At 39.6% G+C, this 27,234-nt stretch overlaps 1 protein-coding gene across 3 annotated transcripts; it reads right to left on the reverse strand.

The window, feature by feature from the left end:
* Positions 1-218: 218 nt before the first annotated feature.
* Positions 219-25,910, reverse strand: myom1a (myomesin 1a (skelemin)). 3 transcript variants are annotated; one of them, XM_085139448.1, is made up of 38 exons: positions 25,603-25,729; positions 23,925-24,136; positions 19,707-19,847; positions 19,408-19,594; positions 19,151-19,308; positions 18,855-18,947; positions 18,628-18,716; positions 18,196-18,240; positions 17,727-17,888; positions 17,469-17,630; positions 16,904-17,045; positions 16,495-16,694; positions 16,337-16,393; positions 15,377-15,501; positions 14,563-14,746; positions 14,220-14,394; positions 13,326-13,447; positions 11,942-12,138; positions 11,700-11,826; positions 10,927-11,111; positions 10,673-10,787; positions 10,282-10,438; positions 9,970-10,076; positions 9,818-9,862; positions 9,427-9,563; positions 9,173-9,317; positions 8,718-8,777; positions 8,565-8,632; positions 8,336-8,461; positions 7,643-7,723; positions 7,268-7,355; positions 7,105-7,143; positions 6,775-6,880; positions 2,234-2,397; positions 2,069-2,105; positions 1,812-1,834; positions 1,489-1,544; positions 219-1,314 (listed from the first exon to the last, which is right to left on the reverse strand). In XM_085139448.1, the coding sequence occupies exons 2-38, from the start codon at positions 24,083-24,085 to the stop codon at positions 1,045-1,047; spliced, it is 4,536 nt and encodes a 1,511-aa protein (XP_084995574.1). In that variant the 5' UTR covers positions 24,086-24,136; positions 25,603-25,729; the 3' UTR covers positions 219-1,044. The 3 variants fall into 3 exon arrangements, with proteins under 3 accessions (XP_084995574.1, XP_084995572.1, XP_084995573.1); XM_085139446.1 differs by lacking the exon at positions 23,925-24,136 and having other exon boundaries at positions 25,603-25,910; XM_085139447.1 differs by lacking the exons at positions 7,643-7,723; positions 23,925-24,136 and having other exon boundaries at positions 25,603-25,910.
* Between the last annotated feature and the right edge of the window lie 1,324 nt (positions 25,911-27,234).

Raw genomic sequence — 27,234 nt, forward strand, 5'->3', positions numbered from 1 at the left:
TCATAATAAGGTTTGTATCTGGGTAAAAGTTAACTTATCTCCCTCCTAACGACCTTTTAGGAACTGGGTTACACACAATGACAACAGGTTCTTTTTATTTGACCATCATCAATCTTTCAAATCCTTTTTTATCTTTATTTATTATTAATTGTACTGAGGGCATTTCTGTCAATCAATGAGCTGAAGACGGGAGATTATGGAGAACAAAGGCAACCCTCTCTACAAGCAGGTGCAGTTTTATTGCAAGAGTGCCTTGAAGAGACACAAACATAGATACTGTATTCAGCCTCAGGCCACATGGTACATGAGTGTTTATCACATGGGGGTTTTCTTTATATTGTACCTGAAAAACAACATTCCCGCCCACTATCAACGGAATTCCTTCATAGTGTGTGGTGTTCAGAAGTGATTCCAAGTTTTCCAGTTCTGCCTGTACTCCTTTGCGTTTGTACAGTGTGTTAGACACATCCAATGAACCTGTTCTGATTGCTGTGTACTTGTTTACATGGCATCAGTGCTTTTCAGCTCCACCTCTCCTACAAACAGATATGATCACTGACTTGTAGCTCGCAAGCTGTACAGACATAACATACACACACAGTTTTAGCCATCATATCACTTTATAAGTTGATTGCAATAGCTGGTATAAAGTTAATGACATAATATTTTCCTTTTTTTGTTTACAGTGGGGAAAACCCAAAGTGATGTGGTCTGAAATGCCTAAAATTACTCAAATGTAAAACTTTAAATGATCAGAATAGAGTGCTTTTGGAGGTCTTCAAGCTGTTTTCAAAATAAAATTGTCAAGTCAACTATCCCCCAAACAACACATCAAGCACAAACTGCAAGCAAACAGTTATTCTGTTTCACATTCATAACCCTATCCTTGATAAGAAATGCCCGAAACTCTTTAACCCATGATTGTTTTTTTTTTTAATTCATGATTTATTTATTTGCTGTGTTGCACCGGCACATGCCGGGGTAAAATACTTTTGAGACTGCCCTGTTGTTAATCTTCTTTGTGTTATTACGCTGTGTCATCCTTTAGTCTTTCTTCTCCTCCTTGCTCTCCTCTTCCTCTGGGTTGTACACGCTGACGGTGAACTCGCCGGCCTCTGTGCCATACTTGTTCTTCACCACAAGGGCGTATTTGCCAGAGTCAGCCGTGGAGACGGCGGCGATTGTGATACTGGCGAACTTGTTGTGCTCGAACTTGAGTTTGTAGTGGTCGTCAGATACCAGCTCCTTTTCGTTCTTCGTCCAGGACACCTCAGGTACAGGCTCGCCCCAAACGTTGCCAGTTAGGTTCAGGGACTAACGAGTAAATATAAGTTGGCAGGGGATTGATGGGTGTCACACATATGCAACAAGAGAGCTTATCAGATTTTAGAGGTAAGACACACTCATAGAATAACACAAACTAAGAGAGAACAGAAAGAATAAGAGAGTGACACTCTTCATGAATAGAGTGAAAAATTGTTTATTTACCTTGCCCTCTTGGATTGCAACCACATCTGGCAAGCCTCCAACAACACGAGCGCGGTCTAAACAGGAAATACAGGTGCAAGTGTCAAACATCAAGGAGAGCTCGTGAGCATTATACTCACCAATGCTGCATTTTTCAGTCGTGTAGTGAAGTGTGTTTTAGCTGGAAATTTCCTTTGTTCACTTTCATATTTCAGCTACAGAGGAGATCTATCCTTTAACCACGCTATATCCAAGTTAAAATTTAAGCAATATCCCAAAAGATGTTACATAATTTCATAGAGTGGTGTCCCTTGGGAGAAACCAGAGAATAAATAAGCACTTACTTCTCTCAGCGATTGCTGCAGCTCTAAGGGAGGAAGGAAGGACACAGACATTGTCAGAAGCTTTCTAAAATGGTATCGTAGTTATTTCTAAGTATGTTCACTACCAGCAAATGTATTTTGAGTGCATCCAAAACAGCCCTCATGTCTATTTTGAGTTTGTGATGGTTGCTGCTATTTATTTCTGTAAACATCCTCTTCAGACAGAAAAGCTGAATTACACAAAAGAAGGATGGAGTCAGATGAGTTTGTTTACTTACTTGAGCCTTTGGAATTCTTCAAATGCCTCTTCCCATGCTGCACCAGGACAAATCACCAATCATAATTTAGTTACATAAGCACAAAAGATAGACAAAGTTAACAGGATGTGGTTCTTTCTGCGCCTGAAGCGTCTTGCTCCTTTTGACTTTAAAACTTTTACCCACCCTGGCCAGTCAGATCAAAGGCTCTCTTTACACCGTCCTTGCCATCAAAGATGTCCATGCTGTATTTGCCCTTGTCCTTCTCAGTAGGCTCATTGATCTTAAGCCAAAGCTGGTCTCCAGTGACTCCGGACTTAACTCTCTCTGAAGCAGCAATTTTGCCGTCTCTGGTGAAGGAATCAAGAACACAGACATCAAATAATGCCTGACTCCTAATTTATTGAAATGAAAATGTATACAATCCAGTACACCAAGGAATATGACTCAAGTATGGAGCAATACTTGCAGCAGACACTTCAATCTTGCATAATAATCCCTGTTTTGTTTTGTTTTTTAAATGTCACATGTGGCAAGATTATATCCCCATTTATACATATATAATCATGTACATCAACAAGAGAGCTGATGGTTTTAGCCATTTTTTTTACTGTTTCATTTTCAATTTGATTTGCGAATGGCACAATATTACCTCATGTTGTGTACTGCAGGTCTCAGATATGCAAAAAGTGTTGCCATAGTGCACAGACAAGCTTTGAAGGTCTTATACAAAAAACAGTACTATGACTACTATTGTGATATTTTACACAAGTAGTAATGACAACTAAAGTACAAAAAAGCAGAGAAGTGTTAAAGAATTTCATGAAAGCAATTAATTTAACTGTAGATGAATCCTGGAAGAGATATATATGGATGGCTAGATTAATGTTTGTCAGGGTCCTGGGCCATGTTGGCCCAGTATTCTTGGTTTTCATGTGTTTTGTATTTTATTCTTTATTCATGCCGTGGTTCTTAGGTTCTGTTAAGATGTTCCTTATTTGATTACCCTCTGTGTATCTGTGAGCCCTGGTTTCCCCTCCTTGTGTTTTATTCCATGTTTTCCCCGGCCCGTTATGTCTGTGCTCTCCCCGTGCTCTCTCTCCTCCTGTCTGAACCTCTGCGTACTTCCTGTTTTACTTTGACAGTCTCCCGTCAGTGTTGCATTTACCCCTGCCGTGTCTTGTTATGATTATCAGTGTCACCTGTGTTCCCCGTGTGCTCCCACTTCCCTTGTTAACCCTCTGTGTATTTATGTCTGCGTCTCCCTCAGTTCTGTGTTGCGTTCTCCCTCATCCATGGCCGTGTGTTTCTCCGTGTAACATGTTATCGTTTCCAGTTTAGTTTGTATGGTTTTTCTGTCCAGCAATAAAGCTGTGAATTTTGAGTTAATTCCTGCTTCTGTGAGTTTGCGATAGGGTCCTCATCCAGCCTGCACACAGCCACAACCATGACAAATGTTAATTCTAAAAGCAATAGGTAATACAGAGAAATTAGTTGAAATAGCTGAAATTATAAATAAATATTACACTAAATGTAATTGGCTTAGCTAACTATGGCATGAATGCTATGTTAACCAAACTTTACAAATTTTAATTGAAACAATATTTAAATAAAATTAACATTTCTGAAACGTGACACGGTGTCAATAAAGTGGTACTTGCAGTGCTTATTTGACTGGTCAGTGTGGTTACATTTGTTACAAAAACTCGACTTTGTTCTGGGGGAGAAATAATAGTTCACGAGTTGCAGATAAGCATACAATTAATATCAACTAACATCAAGTACAACAGGTGAACCCATTTTATAGCAGTCATCCAATTCTCAAATTCCAATCTCACAAAGTTTCGTGTACACCCTACTACAACAATTTTCAGATGTGGAAATACATCTCCTCACTATCAGCAGCTTGGCTGGCCTTAAGCCTCTAATAAAAGAAAAAACATGCAGCTGACTGTGAGACAGCTTTATATTCTTTCCTTTCATGCAGGATTCTCCACAGTATCTCACACAAAAGGAATTAATGAAGGAAGCACTAGAGCACCTTTCCAAAGGATTTAGAGAATTCAGCCAGGTCTTGTTATGGCTGTCTTGCAGCTCCTTCCGCATCACTTCCCCCAGTGACGATTATGGACAGTATAAAAGATAGATGTAGCTGCTGGGTCTGAAAAGCAAAGCCAACTGTAGAAGTGCTTTTAATATCCATTCTTTTTAATAGCCACCAGGGGGCGACCCTTGTGGTTACAAAAGGACAGTTGTACTGCACAGTTCCACTTAAGCCTGAAGGGCAGCACAGTAGTTAGTATTGGCACCTCACAGCAAGAAGGTCCTGGGTTTGAATCCAGTCTGTGCCTTTCATTATTTTCTCCAGGTACTCTGCCTTCCTCCCGCAGTCCAGAAACATGCACGAGTGACTCTAAAATTGCCCATATGTGTGAATGGTTGACTGTCTCTATTTTAGCTCTGCAACAGATTGGTGACTCATCCATGGGTACCCTGCCTCTTGCCCAACAACAGCTGGGACAAGCTCCAGCCCCCTTGCGACCCCGAGTTGAATAGTTCAAACTGAATAGTTAAATTTTAAATTTTTGGTCATTCTAAGACTCAGGAGGATTATTCAGTATAAGCTGTAATTACAATAAGTTATTCACCCCTCACTTGTGACACTCATTCAAAACACCAAGATGGTGATGGTGAGAACAATGATGGATGAGAGGTGAAACGTCTTCAAGCAACTTAAAGAAGTCCAGACGCTTTTCTTTCCAAGCTCCTTAGAATTAACTTGAATCATTTACACATGCATTTATCACACACTAAGAGGTTTATCTCATAATTTCATGTACAGACTGTATGGTTATAAGCAACATTTTACAATGCTGGTCAGATAATTTTGCACAGTGTTGTTAACAGTATGAGATCAATCTAATTGGACACCTCTGAGTAGGGATGGGTATTGATAAGATTTTCACGATTCCGATTCCATTTTCGATTCTGTTTAACGATTCGATTCTTTATCGATTCTTTTTAAAAAAGGAGAACACTAAGGTCTAATAGCTTAGAACTTTGTTTTATATCTTCTCTTTGAACAAGATAGAAATTTAGGAGTAACATGGCCTTACAAACCCAACAGTGAGATCTTAAGAGATCCACAGCCTACGGCTCTTCAATGGGGTGTCACAGGGTCCCCAGGAAAAAAAATTGTAAATGTAAAATAATAAAATAAATATTCTTCTGTAGCAATAACAAAGTATAACATCAATTATTCTGTAGCAATTACACAAGAATATCCAGTAATGTCCCTGCCTACAATTAAACATATTCACTTACCGAAAATCATCTACTGTGGCAAATGGGTGTAAACCTTTGACCACAAACTTAGTCACTGCTCGGTGACATTCGTCTATCCTGGCCTGAAAGGAGACGCTAACGGTAGACTGCAGTGAGAACTGCCAGCATCTGAGCCAGACTCTGTCTGTGTTAGGATGCCTGGGTCGTTGAACCAGGGTTTTTGAGTTTATTATATTATTTATAATTTCTAGTCTTTGGGTTTTCGTTAGAGTCATGTCTTATGGTTTGTTTCTGTGTAATCCTTGGTTGCTGTCTCCCCTGTCTGCTATATCCCCGTGTCCAGTCGGTGTCTGTGTCTGCCCTGGTCCCACATCTCTGTTCCCTCTGTTGTAGTGCCTGCATGTGAGTCTGTGTCTTTTGTTCAGTCTGTGTTATGTGTTTCCTGTTTTACTTTGAAGGTCTCTGTCTTATCTCAGTGTGTTCAGTTTACGCTTCCTTGTCTCGTCAGTTCTGATTTGCCCCAGCTGTGTTTCCCTCCTGTTGTCCATTCCCTGATTGCTCCCTCTATGTATTTAAGCCCTGTGTTTCAGTTTGTCATTGTCGCGATCTACCGTTTATTTAGCTGTGTGTTTTCCCCAGTCCTCCAGTGTAAGTTTATTTTTGATATTTCCAGTTATGTTATATTTGAGTTTAACATTAAAGCGGTTTTGAGTTTAAGTTTTGCCTCCGAGTGTCTGCACCTTGGGTCCTATTCCTGTCTGCACACAGCAGTTCCCTAACAGTCTGTGTCTCTCATCATGGTCATCTAAATGCACAGTAATGGCAGGTTTTGTAATAAGGCAGATCGCGCTAACATAATATGCACTGTTAGTTGATTATTTACCTGCCGCATTAACGGGAGAGGATGTGCAAACGTTACCGCTGCTGCTGGGTTGAGATTCACGAGTCCGGAGCGGAATTAAAAACACGACATTCATTTAAGGTCATCGTGTGTTTTGTGAGCAAATGCTTTTGTATATTTGTAGTGTTTCCTCCCTTAAATTAAATATCTACTTTGCAAGTATTGCAAGTTGCCCTGTTGTCATCCATTCTCGTAAAGCAAAACCAAACTTTTGAGCGTTTGAGCCGCTTAGGCGCCGTGTTTCCTGCCAGGTAAATGACGCTCCGCAACGTGGTGACGTCATTCGGGGCGACTGGAATCGATAAGGGAATCGTTTTCAAAAATGGCAAACAATTCCAAGGAATTGAAACACTGGGAACCGGTTCTCAACAAGAACCGGTTTTCGATACCCATCCCTACCTCTGAGAGTCAAGGTCAAAGACTGTTATCAGCTGCATTTGATTTTAAATGTAGCTTCATGATAGTATTGCTTTGTGTATTTTACAAGTGAACGAGTCTTAAAATAAAATAAAAGATTGCAAACCAGGACAATTTCACATACTTGTGGAGCCAACCAACACGCAGGTCCTCATGGTAATATGTGACCGTGGAGTAGAGGACGATGCCATGCTCGGTACTGAGAACTTTGATTTCGCTGGAAGAGTTAGCTGGAGGGAGAAAAGAGCAAAGACAGGCACTTATTTGCATCTCTTGGAGCTAATATCGGATAATGGTATGCAGTAAAGCATGAAATATTTAGATGTTAATTGTTCGTTCTCAGGAAAAATACTTTGAATAGGCACATTCTGCTTCTTTCTGTGGGCCTCTTTAGTGCGTGGTCTATGTGTTGTGCTTCATTACTGCCTGGAAAGTGTGAATTTTAATGACTCACCAATAACCCTGAACAGCTCATTCATTACAGCTTGGTATCCTGGGGAAAAGCATGACGACAGCAATTAATGTCACATTCGCTGATATTACTTTTGCTTTTCCGCAGCACTCATTTCCACTTTTCCACTTGATTTTCAGCTCCTAAAATTTATGAGGGAGACTACCTGCATCTGTCAGACTGAAGGTGCTCTTATCTTTGCCTCTCTCATCCCTCAGGAAGACCTCGTAAACACCCGCGTCGTGCTTGGAGATCTAAGATTCAAATTAAAAGTCACATAAGTATCCTTGAAGCAATAATGAAATCCCCTTAACCTCAAAGTGAGGGGAGTGCATTATTATTTTTGGGACAGATAAAAGACAATCAAATAGCCAGACAGGGACCAAGTAAACCGAAAAGGCAAGCTTTTCTCCCGCCCGTGATGCTGCAGGCGTTAAAGGGAAAACATGAAAAGGACAGAGAAAAACATGGATATGGGAAGACAAGGAGGACACATGGAGAAATCAGGTATCAACTTATGGCAGAAAGATTATGTCCAGACTTTAGGTCTTGGTGGCGGGGGAACGTCCTCTGCAGGTGGTTTTCTCTTTTTTTCTTTCTGTTTCTCTTGCTTAATAACCCACTGTGAATTAGACAGATAAGCCAGTTATTGCAAATGCAGCTGACAGGAGCTCATGCAATGACACCGACCCTCTTCTAATGAGTAATGCTTACACAGTCTCAATGAAATATCAATGTAGCTTCCCTGGCACTGGGTCCTTAGTGTCAAACCAGATCAAAATTCTATCAAAAAGAGTTTTTTTCTTTTCTTTTTTGTGCATGTAAGGTGGCCAGAGAAGTTATATTGATTATTGTTAGAATGAAATGAATGAGTTAAAAGCGCGTGACATGTACAATGGAATTACGTGGGTATAAATACAATCGCCGAGTCTCCAAGTATGAAAATTCAGAGAAAGCATTAATTGTAGCAGTTTCGGTACCCACTGCATCTATTCAGATCCCCACAGGGAACACGCTAATGTGCTGACTCCAGCACTCTACTACAACCTGGGAAGGTGAATATTTTCCATAGTGTTTCATCATTTATGAATGTATGTGTCAGAGAGGGCTGGTAGACAGCGCAGCAGCTGGTAAGGCTGTACAATGGAAGCAGAGCTGCATCAGCACTCCTGATAGCTCTTTACTCATAAGCTCACAACTCCTCGCAACATACGGCCTCCATCTAATGGCTGACCTTTCCGATATTAAAGGTCAGCTCGCCGTCCTGCCTCTCGATTTTCTTAGCATCCTCATCATCCTCTGCAATCTCAATGCAGTCCTTAGACCAAGTGATCTCAGTCTCTGGTCTGACATTTCCAATCTATGAAACAAAGAGAGAGACAGGAAGGAGTCGCTTTACCTATGTGCTCCATCTCTGAAGAAATATCAACGGCGCTGTAATTATTCACATTCGTTTCTATTACCTTGCATTTCAGCAGTACATCACATTCAGGGGTAACACTGAAGTCAAGGTACTCGACAAAGTGAGGACCTGAAAATAAATGGAATGATTACACAAAAAAATTATTTGTTTAATTATCATTAGGCTTACGTGAAAGAGGCGTGAGATTTCTTACCTTGTTTCCTGACCCATTCTGCCCTTGCAAATTCTGACTTCTTTTGAAGCTCCCTGAATTCTGGACAAAGAGAAACATAAATGCTAAAAAAAACAGATTAAACCCTTATTTTTCCCCTCATTCACTCACAAGTGTATTAGAAAATGCGTGCCATAACAAAATGAAAAGGGACAACTGTAAGTAAACGTTGCCTTCTGCTGCCCCTCAATGGATACATAATTAAACTGCAGCACTGGCGATACACCTAGCAGACTGGGAGAAGTCTATATTTACACTGACATTTGCATTGTGTATTTTTACAGCCTTCATTTTCATGCTGTTCTCTTGACTTCGTCTTAACTGTTCAGTACTTTTATGCCATTTTGTCAGTCCTTAAAGTTATAAGTTAGGCTAATCTAAGTTATTATTATATCAAAATGGAAGTCAAAACTGTATCAGCCATTAAAGCTGCTTACCATCTCCAATTAGCACCAGACTGGTTGTGCCCTTAGCTTTGCCATCCACCAGGTTAAAGGTGAACGTCCCCTCATCTGTGACTTCCAAAGAGTCCATGAACATTTCAATAATACCGGTGGACTTGTCGAAGTTCATTGTGTATTTCTGAAAACAGTGAGGCAAACAGAAAACCTCTGATCCATCAGCAGTAAGGTTACGTTCATTTTAAAACTGGGGGGAGGTGTCGGCATTATTATTGCAGCATTATTCCTACCTTTCCCTGAGAAATGATAACATCGTTGAAGACATACTCCACTTGGCAGTTGGAAGTGCATTTCTCCACCTGAGTCCAGAATCGCACGCGACCCTTCTCGAGCAGCTCCATAGCCATTTCGTTCTTAAAGGGAATAACTAGAGAGCACCAGATTTATTAAAGCTCTTGCAGAACAACTTCTATTTTTTTAGGATTGCATGTAGGTATAGATGTAGGGCATAAAGTCGCAGTGGGTATCAGCAATATCAGAGTTAAAAACAGGCTTGTAGGCTGCTTTTGTTTGAGAAAAGAAGTCATTTTCAAACCATATTTAAACCAACATCTACATTTATTACTAAATAAAACTGAAATTCTGGTCTTGATAACATCTGTGCTTTGTGGCAATATTCACCAGGGAACTTGTGATCATGGCTGATGTCCAGAAGACGCTTGAGACCTGCCAATTAAGAAAACAACAACAAAATGGATGAATGTCATGACCTCTGTAAACCGACAGAAGTACCGCACCATGTAATCTGAGACAGCCTTCAAAGGGCGTCTCACCCTCCTCAGTGAGCGTGTAGCTGGAGGAAATGCCGTCAGTGTTGGTGACTACACAGGAGAAGGTACCCAGATCCTCCAGAGAGGGACTGTTGAAGATAGCTCTGGATCTGCAGATGATGACACAGCAAGGGAGGAGAGTGGGGACATTTTTTCTCTTTTTAGCTGATATCATCTGGTGACATGGATTCTAATGCTGGGGGAAAATGTTGGTAGTGAACATTTCCCCTTGTGGGACAATTAAAGGATTATTCTATTCTATTCTATTCTATTCTATTCTATTCTATTCATTAGTGGTACATAATGTGTACTTACTTGCCCCGTTCAGTGATAATAGTCAGACGAGAGGTGTCTGTGATCTCTTTGTAGTTCTTGGACCAAACAAACTCAGAGCCCGCCATCATCTCAGAGCACTCAAAGACCATGGAAATCACACCGTCATCATCAACATCCACGTAAATCTCTTTGGTGCCTAAGAGAGAGATATTAAATGGTGAGAGGATCCCCGATTTTAGTATTTTCAGCCCTCAAACTCAGAATTTTAGTCATTAAAAGAGTAAATCATCAAAATAAAGAGCCTGGCCATCAGTGTAGAGCTGCAAAAGAATGTCAAGTCATGTGTGAGGACAAATTTTCCACATTTTTTTAAGACTGGATAGGAACACTCTGTGACTGACTGCATCAGTTACATAACAGTCTCACTCACCAGGGCGAGTCTGGGCCAGGATTGGACCTAAGACTGCAGAGGGCTTTCCAACTCCAGCAAGATTTTGAGCACGCACGTGGAACACATAGGATGCGCCACCCTTCAGTCCAGTCACCTGATTTAGCACATAACAGGCGGGGGTAAGAAAGAGTCCAACCACCAACTATTAAAACTAGTATTTCACACGTCGTATTTGACATTAAGATATTAATGAATCAATTTTGTTCAAACTGAATTATATGCATCTTCCTCACCTTCATGTATTTCATCTTGTTGACCTTTTCATGAACACCTTTCCAGCATTCCTCACCGGCAGAGGCCTCCTTGACGTCCAAGTAGTAGCCATTGACAGGCGAGCGACCATCAAACACCGGTGGCTCCCACAGAACCACCACAGAGGTGTCACGGACCTCCAGTACATGAAGACCAACAGGAACACCTTAAAGATAAAAGTGTTTAAATAATTAATATCAGGGGCTAATTTTAGATTGCTTTTTCTTTTCTAAGGTCTAATTATATAGACAAAAACCTGGCCTAGCACCAAATGATAATGCTGAGAACTGAAAGCAATATAAAGTGATTTAACTGACTGTTGTCTAAGCAATTTTGCATCAGTCTCTGTCTTGTAAAACATTGGACATAGCACAACTAAAAAAAAAAAAAGATCATACCAGATAAGCATTTCTGCTAGATAAAGAGAATAGTACTTTTAATCAGTGTGGTTGCTCTTAAAAGTACGCTGAAGTTACCCAGAAAATATAAATATTTTGTCCTAGATATCTGGTAGCATATGATATGGATGTTTTTTCACTTAATTGTAGTGTGTGACAGTGTGTGATTATTAGTTATCATTTCCATAGTATTCTCGGTCAGGCCACTGATTAAAAATGCTTTAACTTTTAGTAACCCCAATACATAATTAAAGTGTTTCCTTTCAGTGGATAGTCAGTTATTGGTTTAACCCCTCTGTTACTAATATCTACCAGCTCAATTTTCTGTGTTTCGGTGAACATGTGGTCAGTGATACCTGGGACAGTAATGGTCCACTCTTTGCACTCCAGAGGTGCACTGGGCAGAGAGGGTTTACTCACACCAGCCATGTTCACTGCTCGGACTTGAAACTGATAAAAGAGCCTCTCCTTCAGGTTCTCCGCCTAAAAGAAACAAATGCAAATAGTTAGAGACTAAAAAGTGCCTGCCAGCTTCATTACATGCAGTGATAACATTTTATGTTTTATGAATGTGAGCCTGAAGGAACTTGAAACTTACTTTATAGGAAGTTGTAGTCAGTGCCTGGTGGTTCATTTCATGCCATTTTCCAGCAACGCCTCCCTTTACGGTTCTGTAGTCCACAAAAAAGCCCCTGATGTCAGCTCCTCCGTTGTTAGCAGGCGCGTTCCAGCCCAGGACCATGTAGTCCTTGATGGCCTCCTGCAGGGTCACACCGGTGGGCTTACCAGGTACGGCTGTGATGAGAGTAAACAGGCCGGTCAGTTTTAATTGTGAGAAGCGAGTCAAAACAGTTAACACTGAAATATTAAAACCCAAATTATTACATGGAAAATTAATAATTGCACACAATTTCATACAGACTAGCATTAGCCAAGTATCATACAGGTGTTAGTGGTAATCAGTGTTAAAATATCATGTTAGCTGCAACGGTACAGATGAACATCATACATGCAGCTGCATTACACACGCAAGAAACACACATTTGTTATTTAGTATCACAATAATGGAAAAAGAAATACTTACACTAAACGCAAGCAGCTGTGAAACTTTCACACTAAGAAATTCTTCAAAGCCAGGACTCATTAAGATCATGCTCTTTAAGAACACAATAGTTTAGTCTTCATCTTGGCCAGGCACTAACAGGCACCCCTAAAGAGTTATCAAACAGCAGAACTCAAGCAAAATTAAACTTATATGCTTAAACCCTCAAACCCTTCACACAAATTAGAAACATTGTAAAACATGACCTGACTGGTTTAACCAAGCCACAAAAAAAATATGTAAATACAAAAGTTAAAGGATGGGAAAGTTACCAAATATAGTGGTAGCAATGAGACTGTCATGCAGGCACATGCAAGTTATCAACTGCACTTTTATAAACATATAATTCATAACCTTTAATAACTCATCCAAGGGACTTCTTCATTCTCAGCTGACTGCAGGTTTTCCCCAAGAGTACAAGAGTCTCTTTGTACAGTACTCATGGCCACTGAGTAATGGTCATAGCAGATCATGAAACTGAGCTTATGCCTTGTTTTCAGGTAACAGTGCTAGTTTTGGTCATTATGCAAATGTACTGCTTATAATGTAGGGGAAACCTGCAGTCAGCTGAGTCATTTGGATAAGTGATGAAATGTTTTTCCCACTGAAAATGCTGCGTTCCAATGGACAGAATCAACTTTCTGGGATTTTCTTATTAAGCAGGCATGAAGACATAACTCCTTAACACATGAGATTTACAGGCAAATATCTGGTAGATTAACTGTATCAGAATAAAATCTCAGCAAGTAAATAAAAAAACATAAAGAGGATTTTGAGTTAGGAGTGGTGAAAGACTATACATGGATAAGGGGGGACAAAGGGGGAAATGAACTGAATACTGCGGGCAAAGTGAACAATGAGAAAGAATTATGACACTTACAGATGGCAGCCTGTACAACTACAGCATCAGAATTGGGGGAGCTCTGGCTGTATCCAGCAGCATTTACTGCCTTCACTTTAAACACGTAGTTTGCACCAGTAATCAGGCCATGACACACAAACCTAAACAGAAAAAAGAGATTCTCTGCATTTCACTCATTTCTATGAACAATCTATGACAGCATTAGTATTAATCAATAGGTGGGATCTTTTGTAATATCATAAAAGGTTGATCTTGATACAAAATACTTTAAGCCATTCAAGTTACATTGCTTTAAAAAAAACAAACAAACAAACTCGAAGTCAGGACCTTCTTGCTAAATCCAGATTAAAAACCTATTTTTATTTGCTGGCCTTTGACCTCAGTGGGTAACTGGCCTTTTTTTACTATTTCTTTTATTTATATTTTATTGTTATTACTACTATGATGACGATGATGATGATAAACAGCTCTCTGAAGGTCCTGCCACATCACTTCACTCAGGTTGAGGTCTGGACTTTAACTGGGCCATTGCAACACCTTGATTCTTTGTTTACCACTGGGATCATCCTGTTGCATGACTCAATTTCAGCCAAGCTTTAACTCAGTGACTGCAAGGTGCTCAGGTCTGTGGGTACAAATCCAACCTAAATCATTAACCCTCCAAAATATTAAGAGTTGGGATAATGCGTTTATTCTGGCACCATGTGCTTGGTTTTCTAGAGATGTGGAGCTCTGCATTTATGGTCAAACATCTCCACTTAGGTTCATCAGTCCAAAGAGACTGCTACTTATCCTCTTAATTCCTGTGGAAGTATTATAAACAAGACATAAAAAGATGACATATTTACATGGCAAAATCAGTATCCTCCATGTCTTAGAGCATGCATTAATTGCACCTTTAAACCTGCCCACCTGGTCTGCCTAACAGGCTTATTGTTGCAAGGCATCCAGACATCTGTGCCCACCACACTGCATTCAATATAGTAGCCCACCAAGTGTTGCACATCCTTGGAGGCCCCCCAGGAAACCACCACAGACGTGTCAGTGTTCCTGGTGACAACCGGGTTGCCTGGAGCTGATGGCAGGTCTGTTAGAGGAAAAGGAAAACACAGAACATCCTATAATGCAGAAAGGTGCTGCAGCAGACTGTAAAATAAACCAGTGACATTGTGATTTTAGGGCTACTATTATTCAGTCCTGAGCAGGTCTTTTTATATGCAGCATTAGTTTTGACACACTTGGTTTGCCAGCTCACCCAGTTTATCTCCAACTATGACTTCTCCTGTGGATTCAGAGGCTTCACCCACGCCGGCAGAGTTGCAGCAGCGTACACGGAAGCTGTAAGATTTACCCTCCGCCAGGTCAAACAGGGCAAAGCGAGGAGATTTGACTGGCATACCAGTGTTCACCCTCTGCCAGGTGTCAGTGCCAGAAATACGCTGCAGTTGACAAAGAACCAGAGAAATGTTAGAGACTGAAACAGATATGAAATTTGACTATATGAAACAGGTGAGGTACGATTATTTATATAATGTCCCCATATGCTTGCTTTCACATATCACTATTCTAATAATAAGTCTGTAGGTCTTTGTCATTGTATTTGTTTAGAGACAAATTATGGGGAATTCAGGTAAAATATAAACATTCTTTTGTTTTCGGTTTTCTTTTGCATTATCGTTTGTTTTGCATAATGCACTGTATGACCAAAGGAAATCAATTAGAAATGAGCATTTTTTACACTTGTGTATTTACTATGGAGCTTTCATTTTGCATTGTACCTGCAAAATATGTCGACCCCTCACATTTACAAGTTAAATTGTTGTAGCTATCAGCAGTAAATAGTTTAAGAGCTTCAAAGGAGAAGAGTTAAGACTTAGTTAAGTGATTAGAAACTTTGTTTTATTTGCCATAATCATTTTAAATATAACAAACGATATAATTGATTCTTCTCATCAGTCCAGTAGTTTGACTCATATGGCTATATATATATATATATATATATATATATATATATATATATATATATATATATATACATATATTTCTATGGTTTTCAATGTTTTTCTCACCTTCTCAATGTAATACATGACTCCTTCATGACCCCTCTGGGCTGGAGGCTTCCAGGCAAGTACCACATAACTTTTAGTTGCCTCAGTAACCACAACATCAGTTGGTTCTCCTGGGACTACACCGACTGAAGAGGCAAGAAGATACTCATCATTTAGACACAACAACTGCAACTAGGTAAGTGCTGAAGTGACTGTACTGACACCAAAACGGAGCGCTAATAGCAAAACCACATGATCTGTTCAGACTGTTCTCTCAGTACCAACAGTATTTTACTATATAAGCTTTGCATGAATTAAATATAGTCTAAAGTTATAAGACTGACCAGGTATCTGATGCTGATGTTTGACTGATTGGATGTATGAGGTTGTTTATTCCTACAGTAATGAGTCTGAAATTTACAGGAATGAAGCAGCTGTTTAAAAAACTGGGGAAAAGAACTGAGACAATAATAAACCAATACCACAAATACCATATCCTAACCTAACCTATTACAAAGATTGGGGTGGTAGTTTTCAAAATCAGACACGTGCAAATTCCTGATTTTGACATCTCTGAATTTTTTGTGAAGTTTGAATTTCTGATTAAAAATAGCACATTCAACCCCCTTAAACATTAATGAAAAATAGCTTACAGTTCCCCTTGATTAATGAGACAGGCATCAATTAGGAAGCCGTGTGATGGCTATAGCGGTTAAAATCAAAGAAAGGGAGCCCACATCTCATATGTGTTTGAGCCATATGAGAAAATGCCTAAAATCAGAGTAGCAGAGTTGCTTGACTGTTACTGTACTATAAACCTAAGAGATGTGCAAGCAGCTGAGTGGGATGGTCAAGTCCATATATTAGACCTGTTTGGCCAAAATGAGAAAGATATTGAGGTTCAATAGCTTTTTAAAACCTTTTTGTAAAGACAACAAAAATTAAAATTCTCTGAAACCAGACAGCAAAAAGGTGCCGTACCTGTCGGATCCTCCTCTGTGAACTTGATCATTCCAGTCCAAGGAGCTGAGGGTCCAGCTGTTTGGAAAAATGAATTAAATCAATTTAAATTTAAAAAAAGAAGGTTAATTCGTTTACATGGCTGAAGTGTGTCAGCAGGTGATGTGTCTGTGTCTCACCTCTGAGGCGTGCTCTGTCAGAGGGATCCATGGCTACCACGGCCTCAGAGACGCGGGATGGATGGCTGACTCCGGCCTTGTTTACAGCACGCACCCTAAACACGTAAGACCGCCCCTCCACCAGTCCTGTGACAGGGAAGCGAGCGTACTTGACTGGGACTTCATTACACCGAGCCCAGTGATGGGTGCCCACCTCACACCTGGAAACATTTAGATTAGTGAATGCTGTAAACCAGGTGTTAATTTTGTTTTTCCAACACAGAAACATCCGAAATTAAACCAGTTTCACTGCATATGCTGTACACAGTATCATATGCCCCCCACGAAAGCGGACTATTCTTGTTTTTACAATTTTGTATAAAATGGTAGCAAAATGATGTAAACCGGTAAACAGGTGAGGCTGACTCACCTGTCGATGTAGTACCCCAGGATGGAGCTGCTGCCTTCCACCGCTGGCTGCTTCCAGGTTACCACAACATAGTCCTTGTTGGCATCATGACAGCGCACATCCAGGGGGGCTACGGGAACCCCCTCAACCTCTACATCAGCATCTGGCATAGTGAGACACACACACACGCACACACACACACAGAGTTACTTGTGAGTGGTGCTGTTTTTAAAACAAGCTGATCTCTATTACATATCCAGTTTCCATTTTCTGACCTACTTGTTTACAGTATGAGTGGCAACTAAGATACATTTATATCACTAAATCACTATATTTTTAATCTTTATGCTGGATTTCCAGAAAACAGTCTCTGGAGCTGGTTTTCTCACACACATATAAATATATATAGATGTAAAAACCAAACACCTCACTTAAAGACACAGCAGAACTTACACCTCCCCACCGCATCTATGACATGATGCAGCAGTTTGGACATAACACTTGCAACAGTTTGGTTTAAAACAAAACTAAAAGTAACTTCTTTTGCAAAAAAGCAACCTTTAGATGAGGATTTTAGGCCCTTTACCTTTGACAAACACATAGGCAGCATAGGTATCATAGCCAGATTTGGTGTTGACGCGCAGGGTGTACATGCCCTCATCTTCTTTGTTAAGGTGGGCAAGAGTGAGTATGGCACGTTCCCCAGACCAGTGAGTGTGCACCCACTTAGAGGGCTTTAATGGGACAGCTGATGAGACAGGAGATTACCAAAAGAAGTGGGGTTTGATACCTTAATACTCAGAAAGACAATAACACGCAATTTCCATTTTATTCTTTCACTTACAGTTTCTGTACCACACGACTTCAGGCTGGTATTTTTTCACAGTGGGATAAATGATGACAGTGCAGCCAAGGCTCAACGTCTCCCCTTCAGAGCCAAAAGCCACTTCAAATTTGTCAATAATGGTGGTTTCAAAGGTAACACCATGCTCAGGGCTAAAACCATCTACAGACACAGAAAAGGATCTCAGCATTAAAGGCTCACACCCAGCAGACATTTTTATTCAATAGTCCAATATTCAACCTCCTCGCAGTTTTCTTTTTGAACTCCACTAACGCTTATTTGAAAATATGTGGCGCTTTAACTGATGTTGACTTTAATCAAAAATAGCTAAATTTACCATCTCTAATAAAAACAATTCTTAAAAAAGCTAAAATAAAACTGATAGTGAACAGAAATGTGTGGTTAGAGCTACTTTACTTTATACAATTTAAAAAAGAATGTTTGTTTATAATATATAAAGTGATCTCACGTGGTTTAGGATCGAGTGGACCTGGTTCAACACCCTCTTGGAACCCTATGGGGAAATATTATACAACAAAGTTATTAAAACTTCCCCTAACGAGGTTTGTACATTTTGAACAGCAGACTACTGGGAAACAAAACTGCTGCTGAATTCAAATGTAATTTTTGGCTCTTCCAAAAGTGTTGGCTACTATCTTTACACTCAGGAGAAGGCAGACATCTTTTTGGCAGAAAGCACCAAAACTGGCAACTCAACACAAGAGTATAGATGAAAAAATAGATCTACAGGCCAGAGGGGTGAAATGCCCCTTTGACGCTCGTGAATGTAGGACACTGCTGAGTTTTAAACCTCTACTTTGAACTTTGACCGCTAACTGAAATCGACTGGAGCTGCTGCAGAGAGGGACATGTGGAAAAAAACATTGAACGAGTTACCTACTTTTCACAACCACAGAGGCCACAGCAGAAGCTTCCCCTTTCACATTGAGGGCAGAGGCATGATACTTAGCAGTGTCGAAGAAATCACAGCTGGAAACAAAATGTTGGTGCACGATTAACTATTAACGCCACGAACAGATTCAGCGCTGCAAAAAAAAAATAAAACACTAATACCGTTTATCTTGGGTGTGTGCTGTTAATTCAGAGGCCAGCTGAATGATTACCTACTTCTTGATCTCCAGAGAGTGCATGTTGTAATTGCTCTCAGCTGTGTACTTCTCGGAGTGGGCTTTGGCATCGATGAGGACGTTGTTTTTATACCTTAAAAGCAGCAGAAAGCCAACGTTTATTTTTACTCTTGTCTTCAGAGTTTTTAATTGCCATGGTGCATGTAGGTGTTTATGTAGCAACTGTGCAAAATAAACTCGACTGACGTGTTGGATGGAAACTTCTCTATGACACACGCATGACTGACTGTTTTCATCAGCCTCTTTTTTTGTGACTCAGAGAAGAAGGGAACGTACCAGGCAATCCTGGGTTTGGGCCATCCAGCCACGGTGCAGTGCAACTTGACATCCTTGCCCTCCCAAACAGTCTGTCCACGGGGCTTGACAACGAACTCTGGGTGGTGTGTCAGGCTGTCTGGGTTCATTTTCTTACGGAACTCCGACCATTCCTCCATCTGTAGCGGAAGTTTGTTATATGAAGCCCATCAACGCCTGTATGGGTCATGTGAAAATGGTTAAACCTTTGCATTCACAAAACTATGGAAAGGATTTACCGTCCTGCTCATTTCCAGGCGTTCAGCAGATTCCCTGACATGCTTTGACCTGGTTTTCTTCTCCACTTTCACCTCCATGGCCTCCCTGGCCTCCCTGACAAACAGGTTCCTCATGGCCACATAGTTGATGCCCTCCTCTGTGACCTCCTCCTCCTGGGCCTCCATTAAGCCCCGAACTACATCATGACTAGAACAATACAAACCAACCAAGATGTGAGAACAGAGAGCACACTATGAATCTCGGACATTATACTGATTACTTTCTAAGAAATATCCACAAACTCAGATTGCATACTCACTTGGCTCTAAACACCGGAATAACATAGCCGATAACTTCTTTGTCCTTGTCCATTGCCAGGTAGGTGCGTTTGGCTCTCTTGGGTAATGGGCTCAGTTTAACCACCTCCTGCCCCTTCTCTGTCTTCACAGAGATCTTCTTGCTAAGAGGTAAAAGGCATAATTGATCTTACTGAAGCAACAACTGAGTAGCTCCAAATAAATTGCATGATTATTTTTTTATTATTATTATTTTATTAAATAATGATGTGCTGAGTGATTGTGGAAGATTCCTTGGCTCTTTTTTAAAGAAAGAAAATTGATTTTCATCTTCAGAAGAAATAAAATGCCAGTTAGCTGAGTGCCAGAGAAACAACCTGAGCCAGAATCAGACTTCTGCATCCGCTTGTTTTCTTGGAACAAACAAACAATAATAGTAAATGTGGTTCTCAGTCTTTTTTTTCCAATCACACAAACTTTTATAATGTTTTCTTTACCCAGTTACAACCAATGCAAAAATATTCTTGGTGGAAAATATTAAGAATCACATTACAATAGAAACACATTTACTAAATACCAAACTTGTACCTGGAAAACACTTCATTCCTAGATTTCAAACCAGGATTTTGACAAAGACAGAAGGGCAATATTGTGCTTGTTTTTGATGTTTCTGATCAGTTTCACTCAAAACTCAAACTCAGACCAGTCCAGGCAGACTTTTTCATTGTTTTGATCACTCATTACAGAAAGAGAGGTCTACCACAAATACGCGGCCCAGCTCTTTTTACTTGTTTTTTGGCTGCATTGCTGCTACACAAATCCATTTCCTTAATTTTTGTCTGTCAGTAAATTTTTGAAAGTGGTTTCACAGCCAGCTATGGAACATTTGTATGTGTTTGATCGCCGTCTGTAAAGTTTAATGTCAGCGATAGGTTATGACAGCTAACCACAGTGTTTAAAATGGGACTATTGAATATAAAACATGGTTTCATTTAACATCAGTAGACTAATTACAGTTTTTTATTCTTTAAGAATTATTCAATTCAATTCAATTCAATTTTATTTATATAGCGCCAAATCACAACAAATGTCGCCTCAAGGCGCTTCATAGATACAGAGAAAAGCCCAACAATCATATGACCCCCTATGAGCAAGCACTTTGGCGACAGTGGGAAGGAAAAACTCCCTTTTAACAGGAAGAAACCTCCGGCAGAACCAGGCACCAATTATGTGTGGTTGATAGACATGAAAAAAATCCCTTCTAGTACCTCTTGCAGTAAGTACCCCTACTGCTATTAATTAACCTTCCTAGTCATTTGTCATTTGGTGTAGATTATTTGCTGTGAAGGAAGAATTGCTTTATAAACTGATGACTAAATATATACACCACACTTTGCATGTATAAACAAAAGGGGGGGAAAGACTTCTAAGAGCTGCAGAGAAATCTAAGAATACCATGAAGAGCATGAAGCATTTTGCTCACTTGACGACTAAACATTTAAATAAATATGGTGGTTACATAAAGACATATTCAGCTGGTGCTATAGTCCAGTTACTCAGAGAGGAAGATGTATTCCGGTCCGCTCCCTAAGATCCTGACCCATTTACAGTCTGTTTCATTAGCCTCTTAGTCCTCACTATTGTCAGAAGGCTTTTTTTTAATGGAACTGGGACTGCTGTACATAAGACTCGTTTTAAAGCCTCACTTTCACTCATGATCTCTGCCAAGTCAGCGCTAGTCTATCCATTTGGCATGAAAAGGAAGCAGGAACGCGTGGCTTTGATGAAGTCTGTTATGTACTGGTGAAGCAGGATACAATCTGTGGAAGGTGCTCAATGCACAGCAGAGACAGACAGATGGAGGGAGTCTCACAAAAGATGCTGTAATGTCAGGAAGTTATTTCTATTGCTGACTCACCAGGTGAGCTGAGAGGACGCCTGCTTCAGTGTGAAACAAAGTCAAAGGTAATAAAGTTTGATGGCTGAAAAAGAGCACTTCTTTTCCGACTGACAAGCTACAGAATGTCAGTCTGAAAATCAGTATCACTAAAGTACAAATTGATTTATTTTTTTAGTAAATAAACAAGACACAAAACACAGATGCTTAAAATCAACAGCAGCTATGCTGTACTACTGGCCCATGAGTTAATATGTATCAGACTACTGTGAAAGCCAGCCTGCAACCAGCTACAATATCATCACTTCTTTACACGGTCTTTACAGTTGGCTTATAGGCAACAGCTCAAGTCGCATCTTCAAAAATAGCTTGGCTGTCCAGGAATATAACTGGCAGCCCTTCACTACAGCTGAAATTCTTTCCTTGACCTCATTTAGAAAGTTATCCCAGTTCCAGCATGTACACTGAGCACCACAGCTTAAATGACAAAGAAATGCTAACCATACTGCATGTTGGTACGGGAAGGTGCATGTTCGTAAATTTCAGAGACAAAAGATAAACAAAAACAAGCCCAAGAAAAATTACTGGCTTAAAAACTGATATATGATAACTGATAACTGATAAACCTGACTGATATATTTCTATTTAGGAGGAATACCGATATTTGGTGGTTTAAAAATCTGATATTCCAATACATTGGCTAATTCCAGTATTTGTTACGTGTAGTTATTTACATGCGCTGGTTGTGTTTAAGGGATTTGAAAGACTTGCCTTAACAGAAGTTACAGAGTGCCCTCTGGTGGAGAAACTGTGCAACATCAACACTCAAATATGGCTGAAGGGTGTTTCTCCTATCTTCTTTCCCTTTTTTAAATGTTTATTTATCAGTCATTATAAATGGTGATGCTGATAGAGCAGCAGACAGCTAACATTGTCCAACAGTATCGACCTGTCAATAAATCAGTCAGGCTCTATTTAAAGTCCTTACAATATTCACTAATGTGTAGTTTTAAAGATGTCAAGCTAAGGCTGTAAACCTTTTGCCATTATTAACCTTTTTGATCAAATTGAAATCCTTAAATTGCATATTTTATTCAGCTTGTGGCCTAATAACAATACCATGCAATTTAACAGAACAGAAAACAAATGAACAGAACAAAAGAAATTATCTCATTGAAGAAATAAATGTCTTAGCAGTGTTGTTGTATTGTAATGCTGTTGTTGTATTGTTGCATTCACTGTTTTTCTGTATTACTTCAGTGGATTAATAGATAAAAGTACATCAATATAAAAGCTCTAACACGGTGGAAATTATTTTGTCTAAACATTACAGTCTGATCCAACATTGCAAACATTCTCCCACAATGTTTAACTTGCAAAAGTACATTTATTTGCTGGCAAAATGCCTCATGAAAGTCTAGCGCCAAAGCATCACAAATAAATAGAGTTTGTCCAAGTTAGATAGCGTGTGGGAGTCTGTGTCAAACATTGGATCAGTTTGTCCCTCTCCTATGCACCTGCCTCCTTAAATAGATGTTCTTATAGCGACAAAACCCATGTATATGTATAAACACAAACACATGAGAAAAAGCCTTTGGATACGAACTTAGAAACATTACTTTAAGATATAGACTTTATAAGTGGATTACTCTCATATAACTGGACAATTTAGGAGGTTCGATGTTGACATGTCTGCTTTGACACTTAGAGATGAGATTTCAAATGAAAGTCAGTTCACAAATCTGAGCTATAAAAAAAACAAGGAAGAGTGGCTGTTGTTTTACATCTATCCTTCTGTTTACCTGGCAGTCATGTGTAATGGTCCCCATGCTACGCCAAGACTCCAGGCCTTGAACCCTATTGCTTTCTTGTACTTGTACTTACACACTTCTCCAGCTTTTGCCTATTTGAACAACTATTACAAAACATTTTTTCCTTCAGAGATGATTAAATGTCTAATTCCTGATTAAACCTACCGTATGTAGAGAAAGAGCTGGAAGGAAAATACGTTGTCACCCTCATGATTTACCATTTAATACACTTTAAAACTTTAAAGGCCATGCTACAACAGTATGTTAACAGTAAAAAGTGCTATATTTTCTTTTTTTAAAATCTATTACGATAAAAAAAGAAAATCAATTAATAAATGATAGCATAAAAAAGCACCTGCTCTCGATGAAAACCCTTTTTGGTATGCACGCACTCTCCTTCCTGCTGCTAAACCCACTTCAGACCACAAGCACAATGCTGAATATTTGAAGGGGAACATTCATCATTTCTGAAGTACTAGGAGTGGCAGGTTACAACCTTGGACCCTGCAACCCCTTCACTCTAATCCTCTTACCGATGGCTGGTGGTCTTGAAAGTTGAGAATGACTGCTTGCTAACAGACGACTTGCTGCTCAGGTAATAGCTGCTCTCATAGAGATGCTTCTGCTGCTTCTCCTCATGTTGATGTTGATGCTGATGCTGCAGCTTCTGCGTCACTTGTAATGATGCTGACATCCTGACGGCCACTCCGCCAACTTATAATGACTGTCCTTTACTTTACCCGCTCTGTGAATCAATCTGACTGTTATTATTAAAGACTGGTTTCTCTACTGGAGGTTAGTCTAGTGCAGAGGCCAGTAATAAGGTAGTAGGAACAGGGATTAAGGGATAAGAGAATTGGTTGCTTGTTAAAAATATGTTTTTAAACTTGTTATTGTGATTTTTTGTTTGTTTGTTTTGGGCAAGCAGCTTATGTGTTAGCTCTGGTTAAGATCTACTTTTGTGTTAAATGAAGCAGCAGGTGATAAACTGGTGGTTTTGATGATTTTCAGACTTTTCAATTCAATTTAATTCAATTTAATTCAACTTTATTCACGTACTGTGAAATCACAGCAACAGTTGCCTCAAGGCAAGGTGAAGACCCTACAACAGAGAAAACCCCAACAATCATATTACCCCTTTGACCAAGCGCTTTGGCGATAGTGGGAAAGAAAAACTCCCTTTTAACAGGAAGAAACCTGTTAAAAGCCATCTGTCGTGACCGCTTAGGGTGGAGGGAGGAAGAAGACGGAAGGAAGTCTTGAACAATAATATGTAAATTTACAGTCAGATCATTTCCTGCAGTGGGCTTTTTAAATGTTTTGTGATGAACTGGACACCAAATGTGGACAGATGGCAAGTTAAAATATACTTACTGATTTTGCAGGTTTTGTGTAATTAGGCTACCAAATATCTATGTTCAGTACTGGCTTAATTGAGGGTTATTTAGTTATTCATATATCCGAGTTATAAAATGTCAGAATATTGTGACAATGGCAAATTCCTAAAGCCTAGATGTTTGTTTCTTCAAAATAAAAGTCCAACTTCAAAGGTTTTATGTTTATTGTAAGACAACATAAAGCAGATTGGAATGAATGAAATATTGATATTTTGTCTAATAATAATAATAATAATATCATCCAGCTGACCTTTCCCCATGTGAAGCCACTTAAGTTATTTCAGATATGGCTCAGGTTAAAAAGAAGAGCAGCTCCAGCTGGGAGGCAGGCAACAGTAACTATATGATCTGCAGTTTTTCCCAAATTACACAAAACTATTTTCTCCTTTTTATGTGCTTGAGCAACATCTACTACAAGCAGATTAAGCCATCAAGAGTTACACACTGAACTGGACTGTAAGCCATGAAGGCACAGAATGCATTAAAAACATTTTAACAAGTCCAGGTGATAAAAACGTAAAGTTTTGTAAGGTAAGGCTGGTGTTAATTGGGAGATTAGGATGACACTTCACTTCAATGACACATGCAGGCTAATATACCAGAGTACTAGTTCTTAAAATGAACAAAACCCTGTTAGTAGGCTATATAATAAAACTGATTAATTAAAACACATTTATAAACAAACTAAGTAAAAAATAAATACATAATCATACAGTGGAAGCCGGCCTAGGGCCTTATGGAGTCATGGTTTTAAATGATAACCAGAGTACATAAGTACTTCAGCTTATTTAAGAAAATATGCACACTCACTCACCACAATTTAAAAATCCACAATCGCTGAAAATAAGAGAAAAGGTGTGTTAATCCAGAAGTAGCTAAAGCAAGTTGAGATCCAGGCAAAGCAGCAGGGTGAGGGGCAGTGGACAGGACGGTAGTCCACAGAACAAAAATAATGCTGCCACTCGGCAGAATGCACAAGACACCGTCAGGACCTTTTAAGGCTGGGGCAGCTTTAAATTTAGACCATGAGACCATGAGATAGGCCAGCTGAGCTGAGGAGCTTCTTTTTGGCCTGGCCCTCCGCTGTGTACTGTACTTCAGGGGCATATGCAGGACTCCAGTGGTTTCACCCAGTTCACTGTAATAAAAGGCGTATGAACTGCACCACAAACGGAAAAAGGAAGAAGAAAAAAACGCCACTAATAAAAGAAAATACAATAGAGGACGGGTTCTCAGTCTTAAAAAACAAAAACCTGCTAACCTAGTACAATCATATCATCCACCAACCAACTTTAACACCAATGCTGTTAAGTTTTAAACTTCACTTTCCCTTAGATTATAGTTTAGCTTATTTGTTTAAAATCGATCCATTATTATTCCGCTGCGCAAAAAAATATTTAGTGGTTCAACTTCCTTATTAAATATTGAAGACAAAGACTCATTAACCATTTCGGCTAATTCAAACAAACGTCTTGGACATGCAAGTAATTGCTGCCACCTAGTGGTAACATATGTTGACTACATTATTAGTCGTCCGGACAAATAAAAAACATGATTCAATTAAGGCTGTACTTATAATCGTATCAGTGTATAAATCATAGATTTATTATTACCACAAGCAGTAGCAGTAGGTCATTTCATCCAAAACAAGAAGAGGAGAGGGACGTAAACAAACCCAAGGCGTGGAATATTCCAGACTGTTGGTTTCTTCCAACTTCACTCTCATTGGTCAGTTTAGGCAAGAGGAAATAAAACATTGATGTTCCTCTTCATCAGCTTGTGGATGCTGTGGTAGCTGTGTGTGCAGCTTTTTGGGCCTAGAAATTATACGTTTTTTCTAAGGTAGGCGATATATTTTATGTTTATGAAGCTGCAGAGTTTGAGGACTAAGGACTCGTTTTTTTCTTGTGAATAAATCTCTGCTAGCTTGCTAAGGCTAGCCTGGTCAGTCAGTTATTTAGGTCAGCAAGGGGCTAGCTGGCAAAGCTGGCAAATAATTAAGGGGTTTTCTTCGCATTTTGTGTGATTCCTGCAGTACGCTATGTAGTGCGTGTGTGCTACAGCTCAAATAAGAGTGAGGTAAACAAATGTCAATACCTATATTTGCGTTATTGTTATGTTATTGCGTGACAGGTGAGCATAATTTGAAATTATATTGATCTAATAACATTAATATCCAGTAAACAAATGACAACTTAAGTGCTTTCGTATCACAAAACAAGTACCGAGTGCATATATCCGTTGTAAGTGATCATAGACTGAGCTAAACTCATCAGACTCTTTAGTTAGGTTCACCCATTACTGGATTGGACCCCCTTTTGTCATAATTCGTTTAAATCTTCAAGGCATAAATTGAATAAGATGCTTGCAGAATTTCTCAGGTATGCTGGTCCATATAGACAGGATGCCATCACAAATTTTTTTCTGGTGCACATCCATGATGTCG

This window comes from Neolamprologus multifasciatus, chromosome 18, assembly GCF_963576455.1.
Source record: "Neolamprologus multifasciatus chromosome 18, fNeoMul1.2, whole genome shotgun sequence".
NCBI lineage: Eukaryota > Metazoa > Chordata > Actinopteri > Cichliformes > Cichlidae > Neolamprologus > Neolamprologus multifasciatus.